Here is a 19,019-nt window from a genome sequence, read left to right as displayed (position 1 = left end):
CTAATTTTTTGACCTACTCTCTTTTCTTCCTCATTCTTCTTCGACAGAGAAATATACAGCGGCGACAAATATGGAGAACGACTCAATCATGAGTTCGATCAATTCTTCTTCCAATTCAACAGCTCGAGTAGCCAAAGACCACGGAATTCCCACACGATGCAAGTGCGGTGAGGCTGTGTCGTGTTACACCTCGAGAACCGTTAGAAATCCGGGAAGATTATTCCATTGTTGTCCGATGGGATCTGAGAAGGTTAGTCCTATAATCATATACTTTTTTCCTCGTTTTAATCTAACTGTTTGGTCGATGTTTTTGATGAAGGACAAAACCCACTTGTTCAAATGGACTGATAAGTCAGTTGTTGAGGAGATTGAAGACTTCAAAGACCTGTTTGACGTCCTCCTCGTTGACAATTCTGAATTTCAGAGATCAATGAGAGCTTCTGAGGCAATGCTGAAACGCCATGAGAGTAAAATTGATGAGATGGAATATGCTGTTGCACGTAGCGAAGAGAAGACCATCAAATGCATTACCGAGTTAAAGATGACAAAAGCTTTGTTTCTGTGTTGTTTGGTGATGGTCCTCATGTACATTACCTATGCATGATGGTCATATGCTGCCTCAGTTTGTTCTGTTTTCTCTTTCAAATAATTATTAGACTATGGTTCTTGTTCTTTCTTTCTTAGAGATAATCATCTAGTAAAACCAATAATGTCTCAAGAGTGTTGCAAATACGAAATTGTCAAGCAAGGACGTAGTTAAGAGTAAAACAAAACAAAAAAAAAGCAGAGAAATAAGGAGATCTCTAAGAAGAAACGTAAATGTTAAATGGGTAAATCGCAAGTTCCTCTCTTGTGTCCTTCGTTACCACAACGGCTGCACTTGTGCTTTTTACCCTTGCTTGATCCTTGAGAAGATTTGATCTTGTCTTCTACTGTTTCATACCTTCTCTTTACTGGTCGACCAGCACTCTTTCTTGACTCTGGTGGTAAAAGTTTTGCAAGGTCAACCTCAGCTGGGACATTCCACTCAGACTGTGGGACTGCTATTGGATTAATGGACTCCGAATAGGCTGTTCTCCAAGTTGCAGTTGTGTATAAAACGTCAGTGAAACTGTGTACTTCTCTACCTGTGTCAACAAAAATTTGTGCTTCAGTAGAGTCTATATGCTGAAAAATAACAAAATAGGTCATATACTCATGTGTTTAAACTTCCATACCTCGTGAATAAATGGCAGGAATGGCGTGTCGGCAAGGTATTTTTCCTATATCGTACTTCCCACATGTGCATGTTCTATTCTCCAAATCAACATGACATTCATATATGTCTCCTTTCACAAGCGATCTGAAGTTGTCAATCTTGTAAACCTGAAATCCTTTTGCCTTGACAATTCTCCTATCAATCTTTTTCTCCACCTTGACGGTTAAAGGATCAAGATGCTTCGAGCTTAACAGGTGACGCTCGTAGAACCATCGAGTCATAAATTCCCTTATACTATCCAGCAACGGAATAACCGGATATTCTCTAGGTATTCTCAAAAGAGAATTTATCGACTCTGCAGGGTTTGTGGTCCTAATGTCATACCTGGAACCAGGGAAGAGAGAACGACTCCATTTTCGCACATCAGCCTCCTGTAGATATCTTCCGAGCTCTGGACTCATATCAAAAATTTCGGTCATACGTTCCTGAAATTCAGAGTACCTATATGCCTTTGAAGCCTGTTCGACCAACGCTGTCCAACCCTTTCCCTTAAACGATTTAACCACATTGGTCAGCAAGTGATGAATGCAAATTCCATGTGTTGATTGAGGGTAGACAGTCCCAATCGCTTTAGCGATCGATGCATTTCTATCAGAAATAAAAGCCAAGTCCTTGGAGTCATCTACAACCACGCTCAACTGTCTAAAGAACCACCCCCATGAATCGTCATTCTCAGAATCAACAACCCCAAATGCAATCGGATACAAATTAGAGTTACCATCAACAGCAGTAGCAACAAGGAGAACTCCTTTGTATTTATTTTTCAGAAAAGTTCCATCGACAACAATCACCCTACGCATTGCATTGTAGAACCCTCTAACTGATTGCCCAAACGAGATAAATAGATAGAGGAATCTCCCCTTCTCTGTAGTTTCATATTCAGTATGTGTACCAGGATTAGCTTCTTTGATCATATGCAAATATTTTGGTATTTTTGCATAGCTCTCATCTGGTATACCTCTAGCAGCTGCAATTGCAAACTCACGAGCTTCCCATGCGTGCCAATAACTGATCTCACAACTATGCTCCATTCTCATGAATTTAATGATCTCGTTTGCTTTGGGTCCATCATTTGCATCATCAAATCGATGTTGTATCAGTCTCCCAATTGTTCTTGCCGATGCGGTCTTTCCGAATTTGCTTTTCTTTGAAGGAGCACATGAATGTCTTTCCTCACACTTGTTGATCATGAAATATGTAGACCCATCCAGACATTCCGCACGCACAGACCAGTTGCACAATGCATCCTTACATCGAATATACCACCATTTTTTTGTAGACTTCTTAACAATGAAATCGAAATTATGCTTCATCGCCCAAATCTCCAGTGTTGCCTTCAAAACCTTTTTATTTCTGAAAATTTGATTCTTCTTCACGAAATCTCCGCTCCAAGTTCGATCATCCTTTTCACTATCTCCATTATTTTCACTCCTTAAACCGGCATCACCGCAAGCATCCCCAGCGACATGATCCTTCCTTCTAACGCAAGACTCCTTTGAAGTTTTGACAAACTCTGCTCGATTTCTGTCAGGATCTTCCTCGTCATCAACATTACTTGAATCACACGGCTCCTTATTCAAATCGATATTGACGCGTTCCTTTTGATTTACACCACTACTAGCGAACGTGACACACAAGGTTGTAGACGAACCCTTCTTCGCATAGGCCACAAAGTTAGATACTTGTCGATCATTGCTGATTATTATGGGAGGATTCCCTCTTTGATCCACCATCTCATAGCTGAACTCTGCATTAACGGAATCAGGTTCCACGCCATAATCCTCACACACCATGATCTTGAGGTGCTCCAACAAAGTAGTAGTCTCTAATGGTATCATTCGACCACGCCTTGCTTTGTCTACCATGAAACTCCACTGGTCGCTGCAACTACACATCCATTCACCAGATTTAACATAGATTAGAACCATGTTGTGATGATGGAGAGAAGAGAGAAGAGAATGGAATAGGGAGGAAGAAGAATAGAAGATGGGAGCGTCGATGAAGAGATCGTGGGAGGAGGAGAATATCGTGCAGAAAATATTCTCCAAGATATTTGGGGATTGATTTAGGAAACATCTATAACCGAATATGGAAGTTTCCATATTTTTCGGATTTACCTAGAAAACGTATCATACCTAGGCTTTAACAATGTACAGTATGTGGGATACCTATTCTATCTAAGACGTCACATAAGTTAAAAGGTACATGACCTTAATTTCACAAAAACTACGTTAGGTATATCTTAGAGTTGTGGTTATTTATCGTTATATAACCTCGGGTATAGTGAAGAGATCTTGCTAGATTGAAACGTCACAAAATGTACCTAAGATATATATGACAAGGAAATCTACATAACGTTTTATACCAAGGATATATCGATGTATAAACTTATATTTCGATTTCTAGGTAAAATAGATCACCATAATGTGTATTCTAACCTGGGTTAGAAAGTAAAATAAAATATGATTCCAATTTTTTTTTTAAAAACTTAAAATATATAAATTGTCATACTTATGTTTCTAATAGTTTTCATATTTTTGTATATTTTTTTATTTAAGTTTACTATTTTTCTCATCAACCAAGGGTAAAATAAGTCCAAAATTGCCAAAAGTATGAAAAGTCTTAAAGTGACAAAAAAAAAAATAATATGTCTCTTTTTTCCAATTCTCCCTTAATTTGACCACAATTCTCATTTAAGTTAACTAGGTTGATATCTGGTTAATCAACCTTAATTAGCAGACTCCGCGCATGTTATTCTCCAAAACCAAACAATTATCAAAGATCAACAAGCACAAACAATCTACTTTCAAGTACATTTTTCTTCTTATAACTGAACCGGAACCTGCTTAATTAAACGGTAACCGGTATATTAATTTTGCTTATCATTTTTTTTTGAATGTGTACTTGTGATATAGATTGCGGTCCAAGGCAAAAACCGTGTCATGTCTTAACTTGTTTGATCAATTCCTATTGTTTAAGTTCAAATGTTGAAAACCAAGTCTTTCCCGGTAAAAGTCAAGCCACGAGAATATCTAAGAACGACCAAAAGCCCCCAAAGTCACACAAAGCTACCAGTTTACCAATCAACCAACACCATTCTCGGAAACCTTATATATAGGTCATTATCGAACTAAATATGATACAAAACAAACAGGGAGTAAAAGCCATACAACAACTTTTACGTGCCAAGACAAAAAGAAGAAGAAGAAATTATTACTTAAATATACAAAGAAACAAGAGAGAAATGATGATGAAGAGAAAAATGATACTTGGAGCGATTCTGCTTGGATTCTTGGTGATTTTCTTGGGCACCACACAAGTGGAAGCGGCTAGGCCGTTGCGAACCAGCGGTGAGATTCAATACGTGTTCCAGTTCCTGCAAAGAGGTCCGGTGCCTCCGTCAGATCGAAACGGATGTACCCACATTCCGAAACAGGGAGGTTCGTGCCGTGGGCCGTCACGTTAGTAATGATTATACATCCTAGTTATTTCATTTTTTTTCTAATTAATATAAGGTAATTATAATGTAATAAACACAACAATAGTTTTGTGTGTTGGTTCTGTATTTAAAGCAGTTAGCAACTACAAAAGCAAATGTATGTTTTTTTTCCTCATTAACTACAAAAAGCTGCAAAAGCTAGTTGATGAGATTAGTTATTCTTTTATTTGTTTTGAACTTTAAACATGTATGTAATAAACACAACAATAGTTTTGTGTATTGGTTATATATCTAAAGCAGTTAGCAACTACAAAGCAAATGTATGTATTCATCAACCTCAAAAAGCTGCAAAAGCTAGTTGATGAGATTAGTTATTCTTTTCTTTTTGAACTTTAAACATGTATAAGTATAACCATTTTGGTTTATAATAATATTTATCTTTTATTTTTAGGCATATGTCTGATGATCATCATAAAACGTATGCCCGGGTAATGTCTGATGATCATCATAATTGTGATAATTACATTTGACGTACGAGATAGCTCTTAGCATAGTTGTTGTTTTTTTTAAAAAAAAGAACTGAGTTAGCTCAGTTGTTTATTTTGACTTGGCTTTGATATCTAAATTTAAAGATAAATAGAGGAAGATTTCAGTTAAAAAAAAAAAATTAATAAATTTATAGATAGAACTCTCGGCCCTTTCGTATAAAATCTCGACCCTAACATTTTTAATTTAAATCACAATATATATTTCCTTCTTTTCGTTGCGATTTTATCATAGTTAGGATCTGACTGATGTAACCGCAGCGGTTGCGGTTGCGGTTGCGGGAGTTTGCGGATGCGGGTGGTTGCGATTTTAAGCGTTTTTTAGAGATTTGTACGACTGGTATAGCTGTTAGAAATTGTTGCGTTTGCGGGACTCTTATGACTGGTAAACTACCAACGCAACATCTGTTAAATAATAATTTAACAATATTTACATTTTATATAATTATAAAAATATTAAAAATCATAAAAATATGATAAATATAAAATTTATATTTATAAAATCATATTATTCAATTTTAAAAATTTATAGAAAATATTTTAGTTTTGAATTTTTATAATATAAATTGAAATATAATATGAATACATTTTACAATTTCTATTATTTCAATTGAACATTTTTATTGGATATTTTTAGTATTATTTTTATTTATTCTGTTTTTAAAGAAAAAAATTTTACCCTTCCGCAACCGTCCGCAACCGTAAACGCTAGCTGGAACCAGCTTTTGATTTTAAGAGGTTCTGAGCGGTTTGAAACGATTTGTAGCGTTTTCTATGATTGTTTCGAAACGTCAACAACCGCTATGAACCGCAAAAGCTGCGTTTGCGGGTGGTAGCGGAAAAACCAGTCAGTACCTTAATCAAACACTTAAACAGTTAAACCATAGTATTAGACTAGAAAATGATCGGATACGTAAATTTTTTTGTATGGCAGTTTAGTTTGCATGGGGTTTTATTAATGATATTTATATAGAGTTTTTGGGCTAACACCTCATCAGTCATGGCTTGACTTTTGTGTTTTTTTTCTCACTATCTTACTCTTATGTATATGAATATATGATATTTGACTTTGACTACACCAGCTACATAAAAAAGGAAGAAATGTTCTACATTTGATTAAAAACGAACTTATGAATTTGATCAAACGAGTTACTATGACACGGTTTGCATTTGACAACGGCTCTTTCCTCGAAACAGATATATAGCACGTGCCCCGCATTAATACACTCAAGCAAATCTATGTTATTAAAACATAAACATTACGTTGGACTTAACATTTATTTTGTAAGTTTATAAATTAAATACACTTTTATACTTTATAGTTAAACCTACGTTAAATCTTTAATATTTTTTTCTTTATACTATTATCCATGTTTCCAAACAATATATTTACTAGGTAATAACCCGTGCCTTACACAGAATGAGATTATTGATTTTGTTATCTTTTTAATAGGTATAGGCACTTGGGTATCCGTTGGGTACGGGTTAGTTCTTTCGAATATCGGGTTTTTTGAGTTTGAAAATTAATTTCCGTTCAGGTATTAAAAAATTCTCTGTCGGCTTCGAGTCGGGTTCTTCCGTGTTCGGTGAGTTCGATTTTGATGTAAAAATCCTGAAAATAACCGAATAACTAAAGTATCTAAAACATGTTTGGATAATAGTACCCAAAGTAACTATATTACCCGATTCGGTTAGGATATTTTGTATCCAAACTACCCAAAAAACCAAAAAAATAACTAAAATTACTCATTAGACACTGTTTTTGAGTATTTCTATCCAAACTATCATATTTTATCCAAAAATACACAAAAATCATTAATATATTTATTTTTAATCATAATTTTAATTTTTGAAATAATTATATATAAATTGTAAACAATATTTTTAAATATATATTTACATTTTGGATATCTTCAGATACTCATTCGGTTCTCGGCTCGGATCGGGTTGAATACCGGTTCTTCGGAAACATCGTTTAGGATCCATTCGGTTATTTATCCCGGGTCTGATCGAGTTCAGGACCCTGATTTTCGGGTCGGTTCTTCAGTTCCAAATATTTTTCCCAGCCCTACTTTTTGAGATAAAAAGAGATTATGTCTGTTTAATTTGGATACTCGTTCTGTATTACGTTATTTTTTCTAACCTACTAAAATATAAATAACATTCTAAATCCATAGTTATTTTGTTTTATCCGGTTGAAATGATCGAGATTTTTCAATTTTCGGTGATACCTAAAATTATTATATTTGTTTGGTTTCATGTAATATGATTTTTTATGGTTCTTATGTCGAACCAATGGTTTTATTTTTAATTTCTAAATGCTTGCAAAATCAAATAAAATCTAAATAATTGTTTAAGAAAAAGGACATCCAATATTATTTGTATTGTTTGTACAAACAATTTTGGAGACATTTTAAGATTATGTATTTTATATAAGATAATCTAATATTATTTGTCTTGTTTGAACTTTCATATATGTTAGACATAATATAAAATTGTATATTTATATTCATAGAAATTTGTTTTTATTGAGTTTAATAATTTATAATTCTTTAGTAAATTTGCCTAAATTTCATAGGCAAATTTTGTATTACCTTACTCAACCGACTACATTTAATATCTTCTATATTCATTTTCTATTTGAATATGATTTAGTAACTTATATAAACTTCCTACTCAAGCTAAAAATCATCAAATTAATTAACTAAATATTTTTTTAATATTATTAACATGCATTTCAAAAAGACAATTATAAATATATGTCAAATTGGTTTAGACTAAATCAATTTTGTACTTTGGTTTAGACTAAATCATTTTGACTTCGTTTTCTTTACATCAATCATTTTGACTTCATTATATGGTTTGGATTATATAGATATATAGTCACCGAATCAAAATTCACCAATTCGACAAAAACATGCACCCCTTTTCTAACTTTTTAATAATATCTAAAAATGATTTTCCAAAATGATTAAAAAGAAAAAAATATGTAACATCCAAACCACACATCGACTTATTTGATTATTATGAACTTATTAATATATCTAAGTTTGTCGTGGATCATCAGGTGGTAATCTTCTTATATGGTGAATTCACCTTATTAATTTACTCTCACAAACAAATCGTGTATAGAGTGTTATATTTGCTGTGCTGAATATATACACCCGCAGACGTTCTTGAAAATTATGTTATGAAAATTGAACTTTAGATCAAGATAGTTCAAGTGAACCAATCAAACCAAATATTAAATTCAGTGATGTGTGATTTCGACCGGCTGAAACATTATTTCGAACCAAGTTTGGTTTGTTTCTAATTGATTTTGTTTTTTCAAATATTCTTCTATACTTTTCTTGGTTGGTACTTGGTATTACCGAGGAGAATCTTCAGTGTGAGTTCAAAATGTATGTACTTTCATCGTAAATGAAAAACAAGAAATAGTTTAATAAATAACTGACGATAGATTTACACAAGACAAAACCTTTTTTGGCATTACTTTTAATATAACACAAGTAGACTTAAACATCAGTAGTGGTAAGCTCTTGAAATCTTCAGTCGACAAAAACCCCAAATATACAACTGTTTAGTTTCTAAAGAACAATCTAAATAAGGAAATAATAATGTCAATGGAGGAACAAGACTACGTACTCCCACGGAACATCCCCAACCATCATCCAGTTTAGTTTCAATTTTGATGTTTGAATTGCTATCAGTTTTCATCATAAACTTTAACCTATGATGAGATAATAACTCTGGCAAATAAACAAAAAAAAATCCTATGAAATAGTAACTGGCGCAAGTATTCTAGTTCTGTCAATTTATCAATCTATTCTTTTAATGAGGAAACGATTTCAAAGCGGCTTAAAAGAAAGAAAAAAATAGTGAATAATTAGAAAACTTTAGATATATAAACATCTTTTCTATATGTATTTATACATATACTTACAGAGGATGGATGCGGTGAACATGAAATCTAGGGTTCTGATTAACTCATGGTAGCCATTAAGAGACATGAGATCGATCTTTCTCCCAATTGGAACTCCCTCCATGTTCATTTAACGTAGAAGCTCCCTACGCTGCTACACTCGTTCTCTTCTTCCTCCTCCTCCGCCACCGCAACCGTATTATCTGCCGCCGGATCTACAACAGAATACCCGTAACCACCGTTGAAGTATTGCGTCCCTGAGGATGCCCCAAAGCTGAGTCCGAGCCTTAGATCCGTGTTTAGGTTTCAAGTACTCGAAGAGCCACCGTTAAGCGCTGCATCCACTTCGGGAAAATCCGTTCAAATGTGACAGCTTCCCTTGTGTTATTGAAGATCAGACTCTGCTCCAACCTTCAACGCTTGCATAGCGTATGCTAACGTTGAATCAAGCTTCCTCTCCTATCCATTCTCTAATGCAATACCGTATGGCAATGCATAAGGGAACTCAGAAGAGCACATCTCGCTTTGGGTTATGTTCGCCATGAACAATGCTTGTTCCTTTACATCCTCGCGCCTCCTCATATTTACACCGTCTCTTCCTCCTCGCTTAGTAACTTTGACAACTAAAATTAAAGCCAGATACGTATGTTTACGTTGAAGTAGTGTTTCAAAGAGACAAAGAGACGTGAAATAGAAACAAAGAAATCTCACCGAGAAAAATAAGACGTGCATTGGTTTTTTTTCTAAGCAAAAAAGAAAAGAAAGTTAAGCATTAAATGTTGCGTTTTTCTTCAAATCGCTCACAGAGTGACACGTGGAATGGAGCATTCTCATGCATTCTGGTGAAAACCGTTTAAGGAAAGCCTTAAAAATGTTTCTCCTTTAATATATAGGGGATTTCTTTATACTACTATCAATGTTTCCAAACAATATATTTTTTATACTACTATCAGTGTTTCCAAACAATACAATAATTAATCTTAGTTATTTTATATCTATCATTTTTTCTTTAAAATTTTGTAGAAACGTCATAATTTCATAAATTGCAAAATAATAAACTTTAAAATTTGGATTATAAGATTACAAATTATGAAATTATTATAATTTAAATCAAATTAGATTACATATCGGTCATCCAACAGTTCAATCGGTTAGTCTCGGATTTTAATGTTTTTTTTTTTAATATGAATATTTTAAAAACCTAAATTGAATTGTCAGATCTCCGGATTAACCGGTATAATCACAATCGGGTTGAATTAAAAAACACTGATTTAAATGCAAAAATATTCTAAATACACTCTTTAAAATTACCAAAATATTTGTTATATTATTAGTGAAATTTTTCATCGTAAAATATTCCGCGCTTCCAAGCGCGGATCAAAATCTAGTCGTTCTTAATTTTGATTGGCTGTATAACTTTTACTTCGAGCCTTGCAAGATATTCTTGAGGCTTGGCTTTACTTGGGAATTGGGATTCATGACATTTGCACCTTGGAAACTTGATCAACCACATGACTCGATCGTTCCGCCTTACACCTACAGAACCGGAAGATGGGAACCAAAGAAAAATTTACAATACATCGGTGACTAAATTATAGATCCGGTTTATATCGGTTCTTTTTTGGTTTTGGGATGCAAAAAACAAAAATTAACGACGACAAATATAATCGTAAAAAGAAAGTTTATAAAATTGTTTTTACCACGCTGCAAGTTTTTTTTGAACGTCTGGATCGATTATTATCGATTAATTATGCTATTACAATGATGAGAATATTACAAAGACGATTATACAGCCGACAATTCTACCATCTTGTGATAATACACGCCTGACTGCACATCTCCGAGCCGTCCTATGAGATCCATGTTCGATGGTACGCCCTGCACCAAGTTGAAGATCTCCTGTAATCCGTTTCTCCAAAGCTGCATAATTTGGTATTTTCTGGAGTTTGAACCCCAGACCTCCGGGTGTAAAAACATTACATGAACCCTTAGTCAAACCATTGGACCAAGGGGGTTTCCACCGCTGCAAGTTAGGTAAGGTAAAATAGATTTGTTTTTACCATAACTTATACATTGGTGACTAAATGACAGCTCCGGTTTATATCGGTTATTTTTTTGGTTCTGAGATGCAAAAAACTTCTTCTTTTCTTGGTTTAAGAAAGTCATCATCAACCACGGCAAAACCTAGCCCGACAAAAAGACCCTAGTTCTTAAACTCCACCACAAATAAAAAGTATTTCATATTTTCATCTTTTGATTCGCAGCCTCCTTCAAACTCAACTGAGAGAAATATCAAAGGCATGGGTCTAGAGGATGCTGAAGATTTGGTTCTCCACATCATATTATCCAAAGTCGGTCCTGAGAACACAGCGAGAGTTGCTTGTGTCAGCAAACGCCTTCATGTTTCCGCCTCCGAGGAATCTCTCTGGTCCACCTTCTGTTCCCTTGACCTCAACATCTCTACTCCTCTACATCCCCATGGAGATTCTGCTCCTTCCTTCAAGGTCAAATTTCTTTTACTATCCTTTTCACATTTTCTAGGTTTGATATATATATATATATAACTGTGGTTCTGTTCCTCTAAAAGTTGTGTCACTATTATTCTTATTTCATTTCAGACGGCATATTATTCATAGAGGGAGTCCTTTATAATGTATCCTTGGAGTCTCGTGAAACGCGTTAAACGTTGTTGGGACAATCTCAAACAATGGTTAAGCTTAAACTTCCCTGAAGCAGAGGCTACCCTTAGAAAAGGTGTCACGGAGGACGATCTTGAAGAATTGGAGACTACTCTCAACGTCCAACTTCCTCTCGCCACAAGGCTTCTCTACCGTTTCGTCGATGGCCAAGAATTTTCTTCCTCCTCGTCCAGTGGTGGTGCTGCTGATGGGGGGTCTCTAGGGCTTATTGGTGGCTATTCTGTGTATTGGCATAAAGTTAATGTCTACTTGCTACCTATTAAGGAAGTGATAAGGGAGAAAATTAATATCATGGCCGGCGATCATAATACTATCTCCAAAAACATTGTCGTTGTGGCTGTTTCAGCAGCTCCCAGTTCGGAGAAGATGTTTTTCCTTGATTGCACAAACGGACAGCTATATACCGACAACAAAAGTTCTCACCAAATGCTTCCTTGTGTTCCCGAGTCTTTGGTTTGTATCAACGGCGATCAGCAACAGGACGCCATGCTGCTATGGTTAGAAGAACATGGAAGGAGGTTACAAACTGGTGCTATTAAAGTACTCCGTGAACAGGATAACGTCAAAAGTATCAGTTTATTCCCGGAGATTCCTCCCTTGTGTTCTGTCTCTGTAACTAATGGTGTGCAGGTAAGGAAATAACATTCTATTTAATTTAGTTACTGATATATATTCATGGTTGTAGATTGTTAAAAATAAAATAAAAATAAATAAATGCAGGTGCGTGCTTCTTCTGTGTTTATGCCTGAAGTATCAAATCATCTGGATAAGCCACCGGTATACTCGTATGCATGTTCCATCCGGATGTCTCTCATGCCCACCTTTAACAGGAGACACCAAAGCTCTTGGCAAATGTATTCGAGACATTGGGTTCTCCGAGCTGATGATGCGGTCATAGGTGATGTTGATGGAGAAGTTGTGCTAGTTAAGGTATAGTTTTGCTTCTTCCAGTCCTGTGCTAATATATGTTCCATCTAGTACAATGGATATGAGCAATTATTTCTAATTTGGTTTGTTGTATTTTTTAGAACCCGCTCTTACACGCCAAGGAAGAAGAGTTTTTCTGCAGTTGTATTTTCCAATTTCCAACAAGTAATTTATCCGTTGAGGGATTTTTCACCTTTGTCCCTGGAAGGTATATATGCTCGCTTATGTTATTTATCTTGTAACTAGAGTAGAATCTTGACCTTTGGTTCTTTCATTTTATATAGTTTGAAAGATCCGAAAGGGAATCAATTCGAAGTCAACGTTGCAGAGTTTCCTCTAAAATTACCAGACTACATCTTCTAAACTCATCTGCCTCAAGGTTTGTTGCTCAGCTTTTATTTTTCATACACCGTGCAATTTACTTTATTTAGTTAATTTAAGTGCTTGAATCTACCAATTTTACAAGTTCATGAGACCATTGTATCGTCAAATGTTTTACATAATAACAAGAGAGTGCGATGAGTGAATATAAGGTTGAAAATGAGATAGATAGAATTAGAGGTGAGATTAAAAAGCCAATTTGCGTTTCTGAGCTTCTGAAGGCAATTTGACATCGGTGGCTAAACCGAGAGCCTGGAAGAACCGAATAAGGTACCAAGTTATGTCTAACTGATACCACTCCAGTCCGTGCCTAGCCGAGGCCTCGAAGGCATGGTGGTTGTTGTGCCAGCTTTCTCCCATCGTCACTGGTGCTAGCCACCTATACACCGTTTCCACAAACACTTAAAATCAGTTTCTAGTTAGTTATATGCGCAAGGATGTTCATATCTCTTTGATAAAATACCAAATGTTACGAGATGTGTCCTTGGTGTTCCAAGCTCTCGACCCCAAAATATGACATGCTGAGTTTATGAGCCACGTCCCGTGGTAACCGATTGCTCCTCCAACACCCTGTTACAATAAATTAGTGATATTATGTTTTTGTATGAAATCAGTTTTTAAAACCAAAATTATTTATGAAAAAATGTGGAGGACTTTAGCTAAAAAAAAGAAGCAAAGAAATCTTTTTTATTACCACGCCGCAAGTTAGGTAAGGTAGACCACCCAATAAATAGACGAGGGTCCAAAACGTCATGATGTGGAGACCAATTGTCTTTTGTAGAAACCTGTAGAACCATTGCTGTTTCAAGTCCATCACGTTGTTACGTGCTCCACACTGTTACAACATGTACGACGTACGTAGTTCTAGTTAATCATAAATCAAGACTGATTTGGTTTTGTAAGAGATTTTAATACGTTGGGAGTTACCTTTTCTCTGAGGTAACTGCTGTCGAATATCCACAAGACATGACTGAACCAGAATCCTTCGATAGGGCTATGTGGGTCACGGTCTGAATCTGTGAATTGGTGATGGAACCTATGCGTGCTCACCCAATCTATTGGATGACCCTGCCCAGAGAAAAATAATATTTCAAATAAACTGAGGATGCATATTAGCTGTGTTTAATTTCATTTAATCAATATATATACCTGAAGCGCGAAAAGTGCAGAATAAGCGAATGGATATTCAAGCCATTTTGGTAGCTTAAAGCTCTTGTGAGTCAAGTTTCTGTGGTACGAGAACGTTATGCTGAGGTTAGTCACTGCAGCGAGAATAAAACCGAACAGGAGAGCTTCCCATTTGTAGTTAAAAGGAGCCAAGACACACAGCAAATGCACGGCCACAACACTCGAAGCTCTCATTACATCGACGCTTGTCCATTTTCTAAAAAAATACGCTCTTTTTTCCTTAGGCGCTGTTTTTCGGCTAGAGCCAGAGCCATCCTCCTTGGTGTGACCCATCGACAACTAATGGGTTTGTGTATTTGAGATTTGATGAGTTATATGTTTAATTGAGCAAAGGTTTGATTATATATATGAATGCTGTGTATATGAAGAATCGTAACGGTGGGTTTGAGTAACCATCATTACTTAACAACGAAATAATAAACGTGTCTATTCACCTCGTATTTGCCTCCAAATTGGATTTGATATGTAGGAGAAGAACAAAGCCATTTTTGGTCGACAAGTTTACTTATTTTTTAATATTCAGTAATATTTTGCGTAGCGATCCCGATTGATTGGTTAGTCCGCGAACTAAGAATTAAGCATAATAGGCACACGAATAAACCTGGACAACTGTTAAGCTATTTTAATGAATAATTTTTACGAATGCTTTTACGTCATAACAATACACGCAGTTTGATGCCTCTTAACGTTTAAGAATCTGGAAAATATTTCATACGTGTGATGCGGCTTAAAGGAAGAAATCAGACATCTGAGATGAGATAAGCAGGGCTGTTATTTTACTACCAAATAATAATACTCGTTCCTTCTATTTCATAATATATAATATAAGATGTTTTATATAAAATTTGATGATTCAAAAATATAAACGTTTTGATACTTTTAAAATAATTTATTTTTATTAAAAATGATTGATCATGTAATCGTAAGATAGCTCTTTGTTTAGAATGCTAAAAACCCTACTTTATTCAATGAGAAAACATGGCTTTATATAGCCTTACAATCTAAGAAGATAAACATGAATAAAACTAAACTTGCGCTAATGATAAAGATCAACAAACGTGAGCCGGAAGTATCGGTCTCGTTGTTATCTCAAAACAGAACCAAACACCAAAACCAACTTTAACTAAACCAAAACCTCCTAACCAATCCAACGGTCATCTTCACTTCAAGACCAATTTGCTCCAACAAACCCTCCCTAAGCTATGCTTGGTGAACCAGACTTAGCTTATCTGCTACCGAGCAAATTTCAAGTTGATCCCTCAATCTTTCAAACGTTTCTCGCTTCAGTGGTTTTGTGAAAATATCAGCCACTTGCTCTTCTGATCCACAATGCTCCAACTGTATCTCTTCATCCTTCACCATGTCACGCAAGAAATGAAAACGAACTCCTATGTGCTTGCACCTCCCATGAAAAACAGGATTCTTTGAGAGCTTTATTGTTGAGGTATTGTCACAATATATAACAGTGCTCCCATCCACGTTATACCCCAATTCTCTCAAGATCCTCTTGAACCATATCGCTTGACAGGCACAAACTGAAGCAGCAACATACTCAGCCTCTGTCGTGGAAAGTGTAACAATCGGCTGTTTCTTAGATAACCAAGCCACATCTGCATTATCCATAAGAAACACATAACCAGAAGTACTCTTTCGACTGTCAATATCACCTGCAAAATCACTATCAGTATACACCAACAGTTCTCCAGCTCCTCCTCTCTTGTACCAAATCCCATAATCCATCGTGCCTTTTAAGTATCTTAGAACCCTCTTGACAGCCTGAAGATGCAACTTTGTAGGTCTAGACATGTAGCGACTCAGCAGACTAACCGTGAACTGCAAGTCTGGTCTCGTCGTGGTGATGTACATGAGGCTTCCTATGATCTGTTTGTAGAAAGTTTCATCAATTCTTTCTCCATTCTCGTCCATGTCCACTTTACTTCCAGGCACCATTGGATTGCGCACTGCATTGCAATCTTCCATCTCAAAACGTCTCAAAACCTCCATAGCGTATTTCGTCTGAGACATATGAATTCCTTGATTTGTCTGCAATACTTCTATGCCTAGAAAGTATCTCATCTTGCCAAGATCAGACATATCAAACTCTTTCTCCATGGATAGCTTAAACTCTTTCATCAGTGTATCATCATCTCCAGTGTATATCAAGTCATCAACGTATACACTAACAATGAGTAAATTACCTCGCTTGCTCCTTTTGATGAACAGAGTTTCTTCATTTTCTGACTTCTCGAACCCTTCTTTGTCAAAATACTCCTCAATCCTACTGAACCAAGCTCGTGGAGCTTGTTTCAACCCATATAAAGCTTTGTGCAGCTTATAAACCTTCTCTTCCTTACCTTCAACCTCGTACCCTTCTGGCTGTTGAACATATACGTCCTCTGCAAGTATCCCGTGAAGGAAGGCTGACTTGACATCGAGCTGAAAAATATCCCATCCTTTCCGAGCTGCAGTTGAGACAATAGTTCTGATGGTGTCCATACGTGCAACAGGTGCATAGACTTCTGTGTAATCAACTCCATGTTCCTGTGCATACCCCTTCGCCACCAGTCGAGCTTTGTACTTGCTTACTTCTCCAAGCTCGTTTAGTTTTGTCATGTATATCCATTTTACTCCAATGCACTTTGCTCCAGGAGGTAAGTCTGATAGCTCCCAGGTGCAGTTCTTCTCAATCGAGTCTACTTCTGCATCCATCGCCTCTCTCCAGTTGATGCATTTCTGAGCTTCTGTAAAAGTAGCAGGATCAGAAGAGTTGATTTGCACCATGTTTACTTCGTCGTTTTCACCAACAACCTCATCTTCAGTGACATAGTCTCTGAGATAGCTAGGAGGTCTCGTCTGTCTTCTTCCCTCCCTGACTGTTGCTTGTGGTTCTTCTTCTTCAGCAGCAGTCACTGGAACTCCAGCTTCCTCTTCTCCGTCGCTGTCACCTTCTCCCCATGGTAGATCATCATCGTTCCATTTTAGCTCAGTATCACACTGCTCCTGTTCCTCATCCCAGTTCCATCCTTTCGTTTCTTCAAATACTACATCCCTACTCACCACAATCTTCTTGGTAGTTGGATTGTATAATCTGTAACCTTTTGCCTCCTTTGAGAAGCCCAAAACACACATGTGTTGCTTTTGTCATCAAGCTTCCCTCGCTTCTCACTTGGTACGTGCACATGTGCTAGCTCCCCCACACTCTTAGATGTTCCACACTTGGCTTCACTCCACTCCAAGCCTCTTGTGGTGTGATGTTTTTGACCGCAAGAGTGGGACATCTGTTTAAGATGTAAAAAGTCCAATTTACAGCTTCTGCCCAGAGAAATCTCGGTACCTTCCTCATTGACAACATAGATCTCACCATGTTCATAACAGTACGGTTCTTCCTCTCTGCTACGCCGTTCTGTTGTGGAGTATAGGCGGTGGTGAGCTGCCTTCGAATTCCATGTAGCTTGCAGAACTCAGAGAACTCAGTTGATGTGTACTCCCCTCCTCGGTCCGTTCTTAGGCATTTGATTGGTTTTCCTGTCTCAGTCTCCACCTTCTTTTTAAACTCCTTGAAGTAACTGAATGCCTCTGACTTCTCCTTTAGGAAATACGCCCATCCCTTTCTGCTGTAATCATCGATGAAACAGAGAACATATCTGACGTCACTTGTTGTTGCATGACTGATAGGTCCACATATGTCTGAGTGCACTAATTCAAGAACCTCTTTAGCTCTCCACGAACTCTTCTTGGGTATAGGACTCCGTGATTGCTTGCCTATCAGACAGTCTGAACAGGTGAACTTCTGAGTGTCAAAACTTGGCAGACCTCTCACAATTTCCTTGCTTTGCAGAGTCCTCATACCAGTGTGACTGAGATGTCCATATCGCTCATGCCAAAGCTTTGGAGTGTCCTCAGTAGTTGTTTGCATACATCGTTGCTGGCTTGAATCTTCGGTTTGATCAAACAACATGAACATTCTGTTAGAGCTCATCTTACTCAATGCTATAAGACCTCTTTCATCATGAAAGATCTTACACACTCCCTTCTGTATAATGATCGTCAGGTCCTTTTCTTGAAGTTGTCCAAGACTCAATAAGTTGTTTTTAAGCTCCGGTATGAAATACACATCACTGATCGTGTAGTTTGCAATTGTACAGCATCAACTTCACATTGCCTTTTCCCACGACTTCCATCTTCCTGTCATTCCCCAGCTTCACCGAATGTTTGAAGTTCTCGTTCATCTGAGAAAACAGTTCTCGATCTCCACTCATGTGATTTGAGCAACCAGAGTCTAAGAACCAGGCTCTCCTCCTTATGTTCTCATTCTTCCCAGCATATGTCATTAGCAATCTTTCTGCATTTGTCTCAGAGCTTGCATCGATCTCCTCATCTTCTTCCTCAATGTAGGCCATTAGCAACATCTCTTCCTTATCATCAAAGTCAGCGTAGTTTGCTTCCTCATCCCACGTAGGACACTCATTTGAAAGTGTCCTAGACGATGACACCTGTAACACTCCACCGTACTTTTGTCTCTTCCACGGCCTCTCCCTCGGCCTCTTCCATTGAAACCTCTTCCTCTAGACATGGTTCCTCTCCCACGATATGAACTAGTTCCACTGTGAGTCACCTTCAAGACTTGATCATCAGTCTTATCAACCTTTTTGAACTTTTG

General features: G+C 36.8%; 5 protein-coding genes across 5 annotated transcripts; 3 read left to right on the top strand and 2 right to left on the bottom strand.

Annotated features, from left to right (window-relative positions):
• The first annotated feature begins 70 nt into the window (after positions 1 to 70).
• LOC130512875 (uncharacterized protein At4g04775-like) lies at positions 71 to 604 on the top strand. Its single transcript, XM_057011313.1, has 2 exons — positions 71 to 250; positions 320 to 604. The coding sequence occupies exons 1-2, from the start codon at positions 71 to 73 to the stop codon at positions 602 to 604; spliced, it is 465 nt and encodes a 154-aa protein (XP_056867293.1).
• A 217-nt stretch (positions 605 to 821) lies between these two features.
• LOC130507902 (uncharacterized) lies at positions 822 to 3,925 on the bottom strand. The gene is made up of 2 exons (XM_057002683.1): positions 1,218 to 3,925; positions 822 to 1,127 (listed from the first exon to the last, which is right to left on the bottom strand). Exons 1-2 carry the CDS (start codon positions 3,358 to 3,360, stop codon positions 823 to 825), a joined length of 2,448 nt encoding a protein of 815 aa, XP_056858663.1. The 5' UTR covers positions 3,361 to 3,925; the 3' UTR covers position 822.
• Positions 3,926 to 4,421: 496 nt separating this feature from the next.
• Positions 4,422 to 5,056, top strand: LOC108831886 (uncharacterized). Its single transcript, XM_018605391.2, has one exon. The coding sequence runs from the start codon at positions 4,503 to 4,505 to the stop codon at positions 4,722 to 4,724; it is 222 nt and encodes a 73-aa protein (XP_018460893.1). The 5' UTR covers positions 4,422 to 4,502; the 3' UTR covers positions 4,725 to 5,056.
• Positions 5,057 to 11,332: 6,276 nt separating this feature from the next.
• LOC108861044 (F-box protein SKIP16-like) lies at positions 11,333 to 13,274 on the top strand. The gene is made up of 5 exons (XM_018634877.2): positions 11,333 to 11,668; positions 11,783 to 12,493; positions 12,584 to 12,793; positions 12,892 to 12,998; positions 13,075 to 13,274. The coding sequence occupies exons 2-5, from the start codon at positions 11,816 to 11,818 to the stop codon at positions 13,151 to 13,153; spliced, it is 1,074 nt and encodes a 357-aa protein (XP_018490379.1). The 5' UTR covers positions 11,333 to 11,668; positions 11,783 to 11,815; the 3' UTR covers positions 13,154 to 13,274.
• Positions 13,208 to 14,687, bottom strand: LOC108861055 (delta-9 desaturase-like 1 protein). The gene is made up of 5 exons (XM_018634888.2): positions 14,321 to 14,687; positions 14,099 to 14,239; positions 13,866 to 14,006; positions 13,635 to 13,741; positions 13,208 to 13,550 (listed from the first exon to the last, which is right to left on the bottom strand). The coding sequence occupies exons 1-5, from the start codon at positions 14,630 to 14,632 to the stop codon at positions 13,358 to 13,360; spliced, it is 894 nt and encodes a 297-aa protein (XP_018490390.1). The 5' UTR covers positions 14,633 to 14,687; the 3' UTR covers positions 13,208 to 13,357.
• Between the last annotated feature and the right edge of the window lie 4,332 nt (positions 14,688 to 19,019).

This window comes from Raphanus sativus, chromosome 1 (assembly GCF_000801105.2).
Source record: "Raphanus sativus cultivar WK10039 chromosome 1, ASM80110v3, whole genome shotgun sequence".
NCBI classification, from domain to species: domain Eukaryota; kingdom Viridiplantae; phylum Streptophyta; class Magnoliopsida; order Brassicales; family Brassicaceae; genus Raphanus; species Raphanus sativus.
The sequence above is the reverse complement of the archived record's forward strand: the minus strand, read 5'-3'. Positions and strand labels throughout refer to the sequence as shown.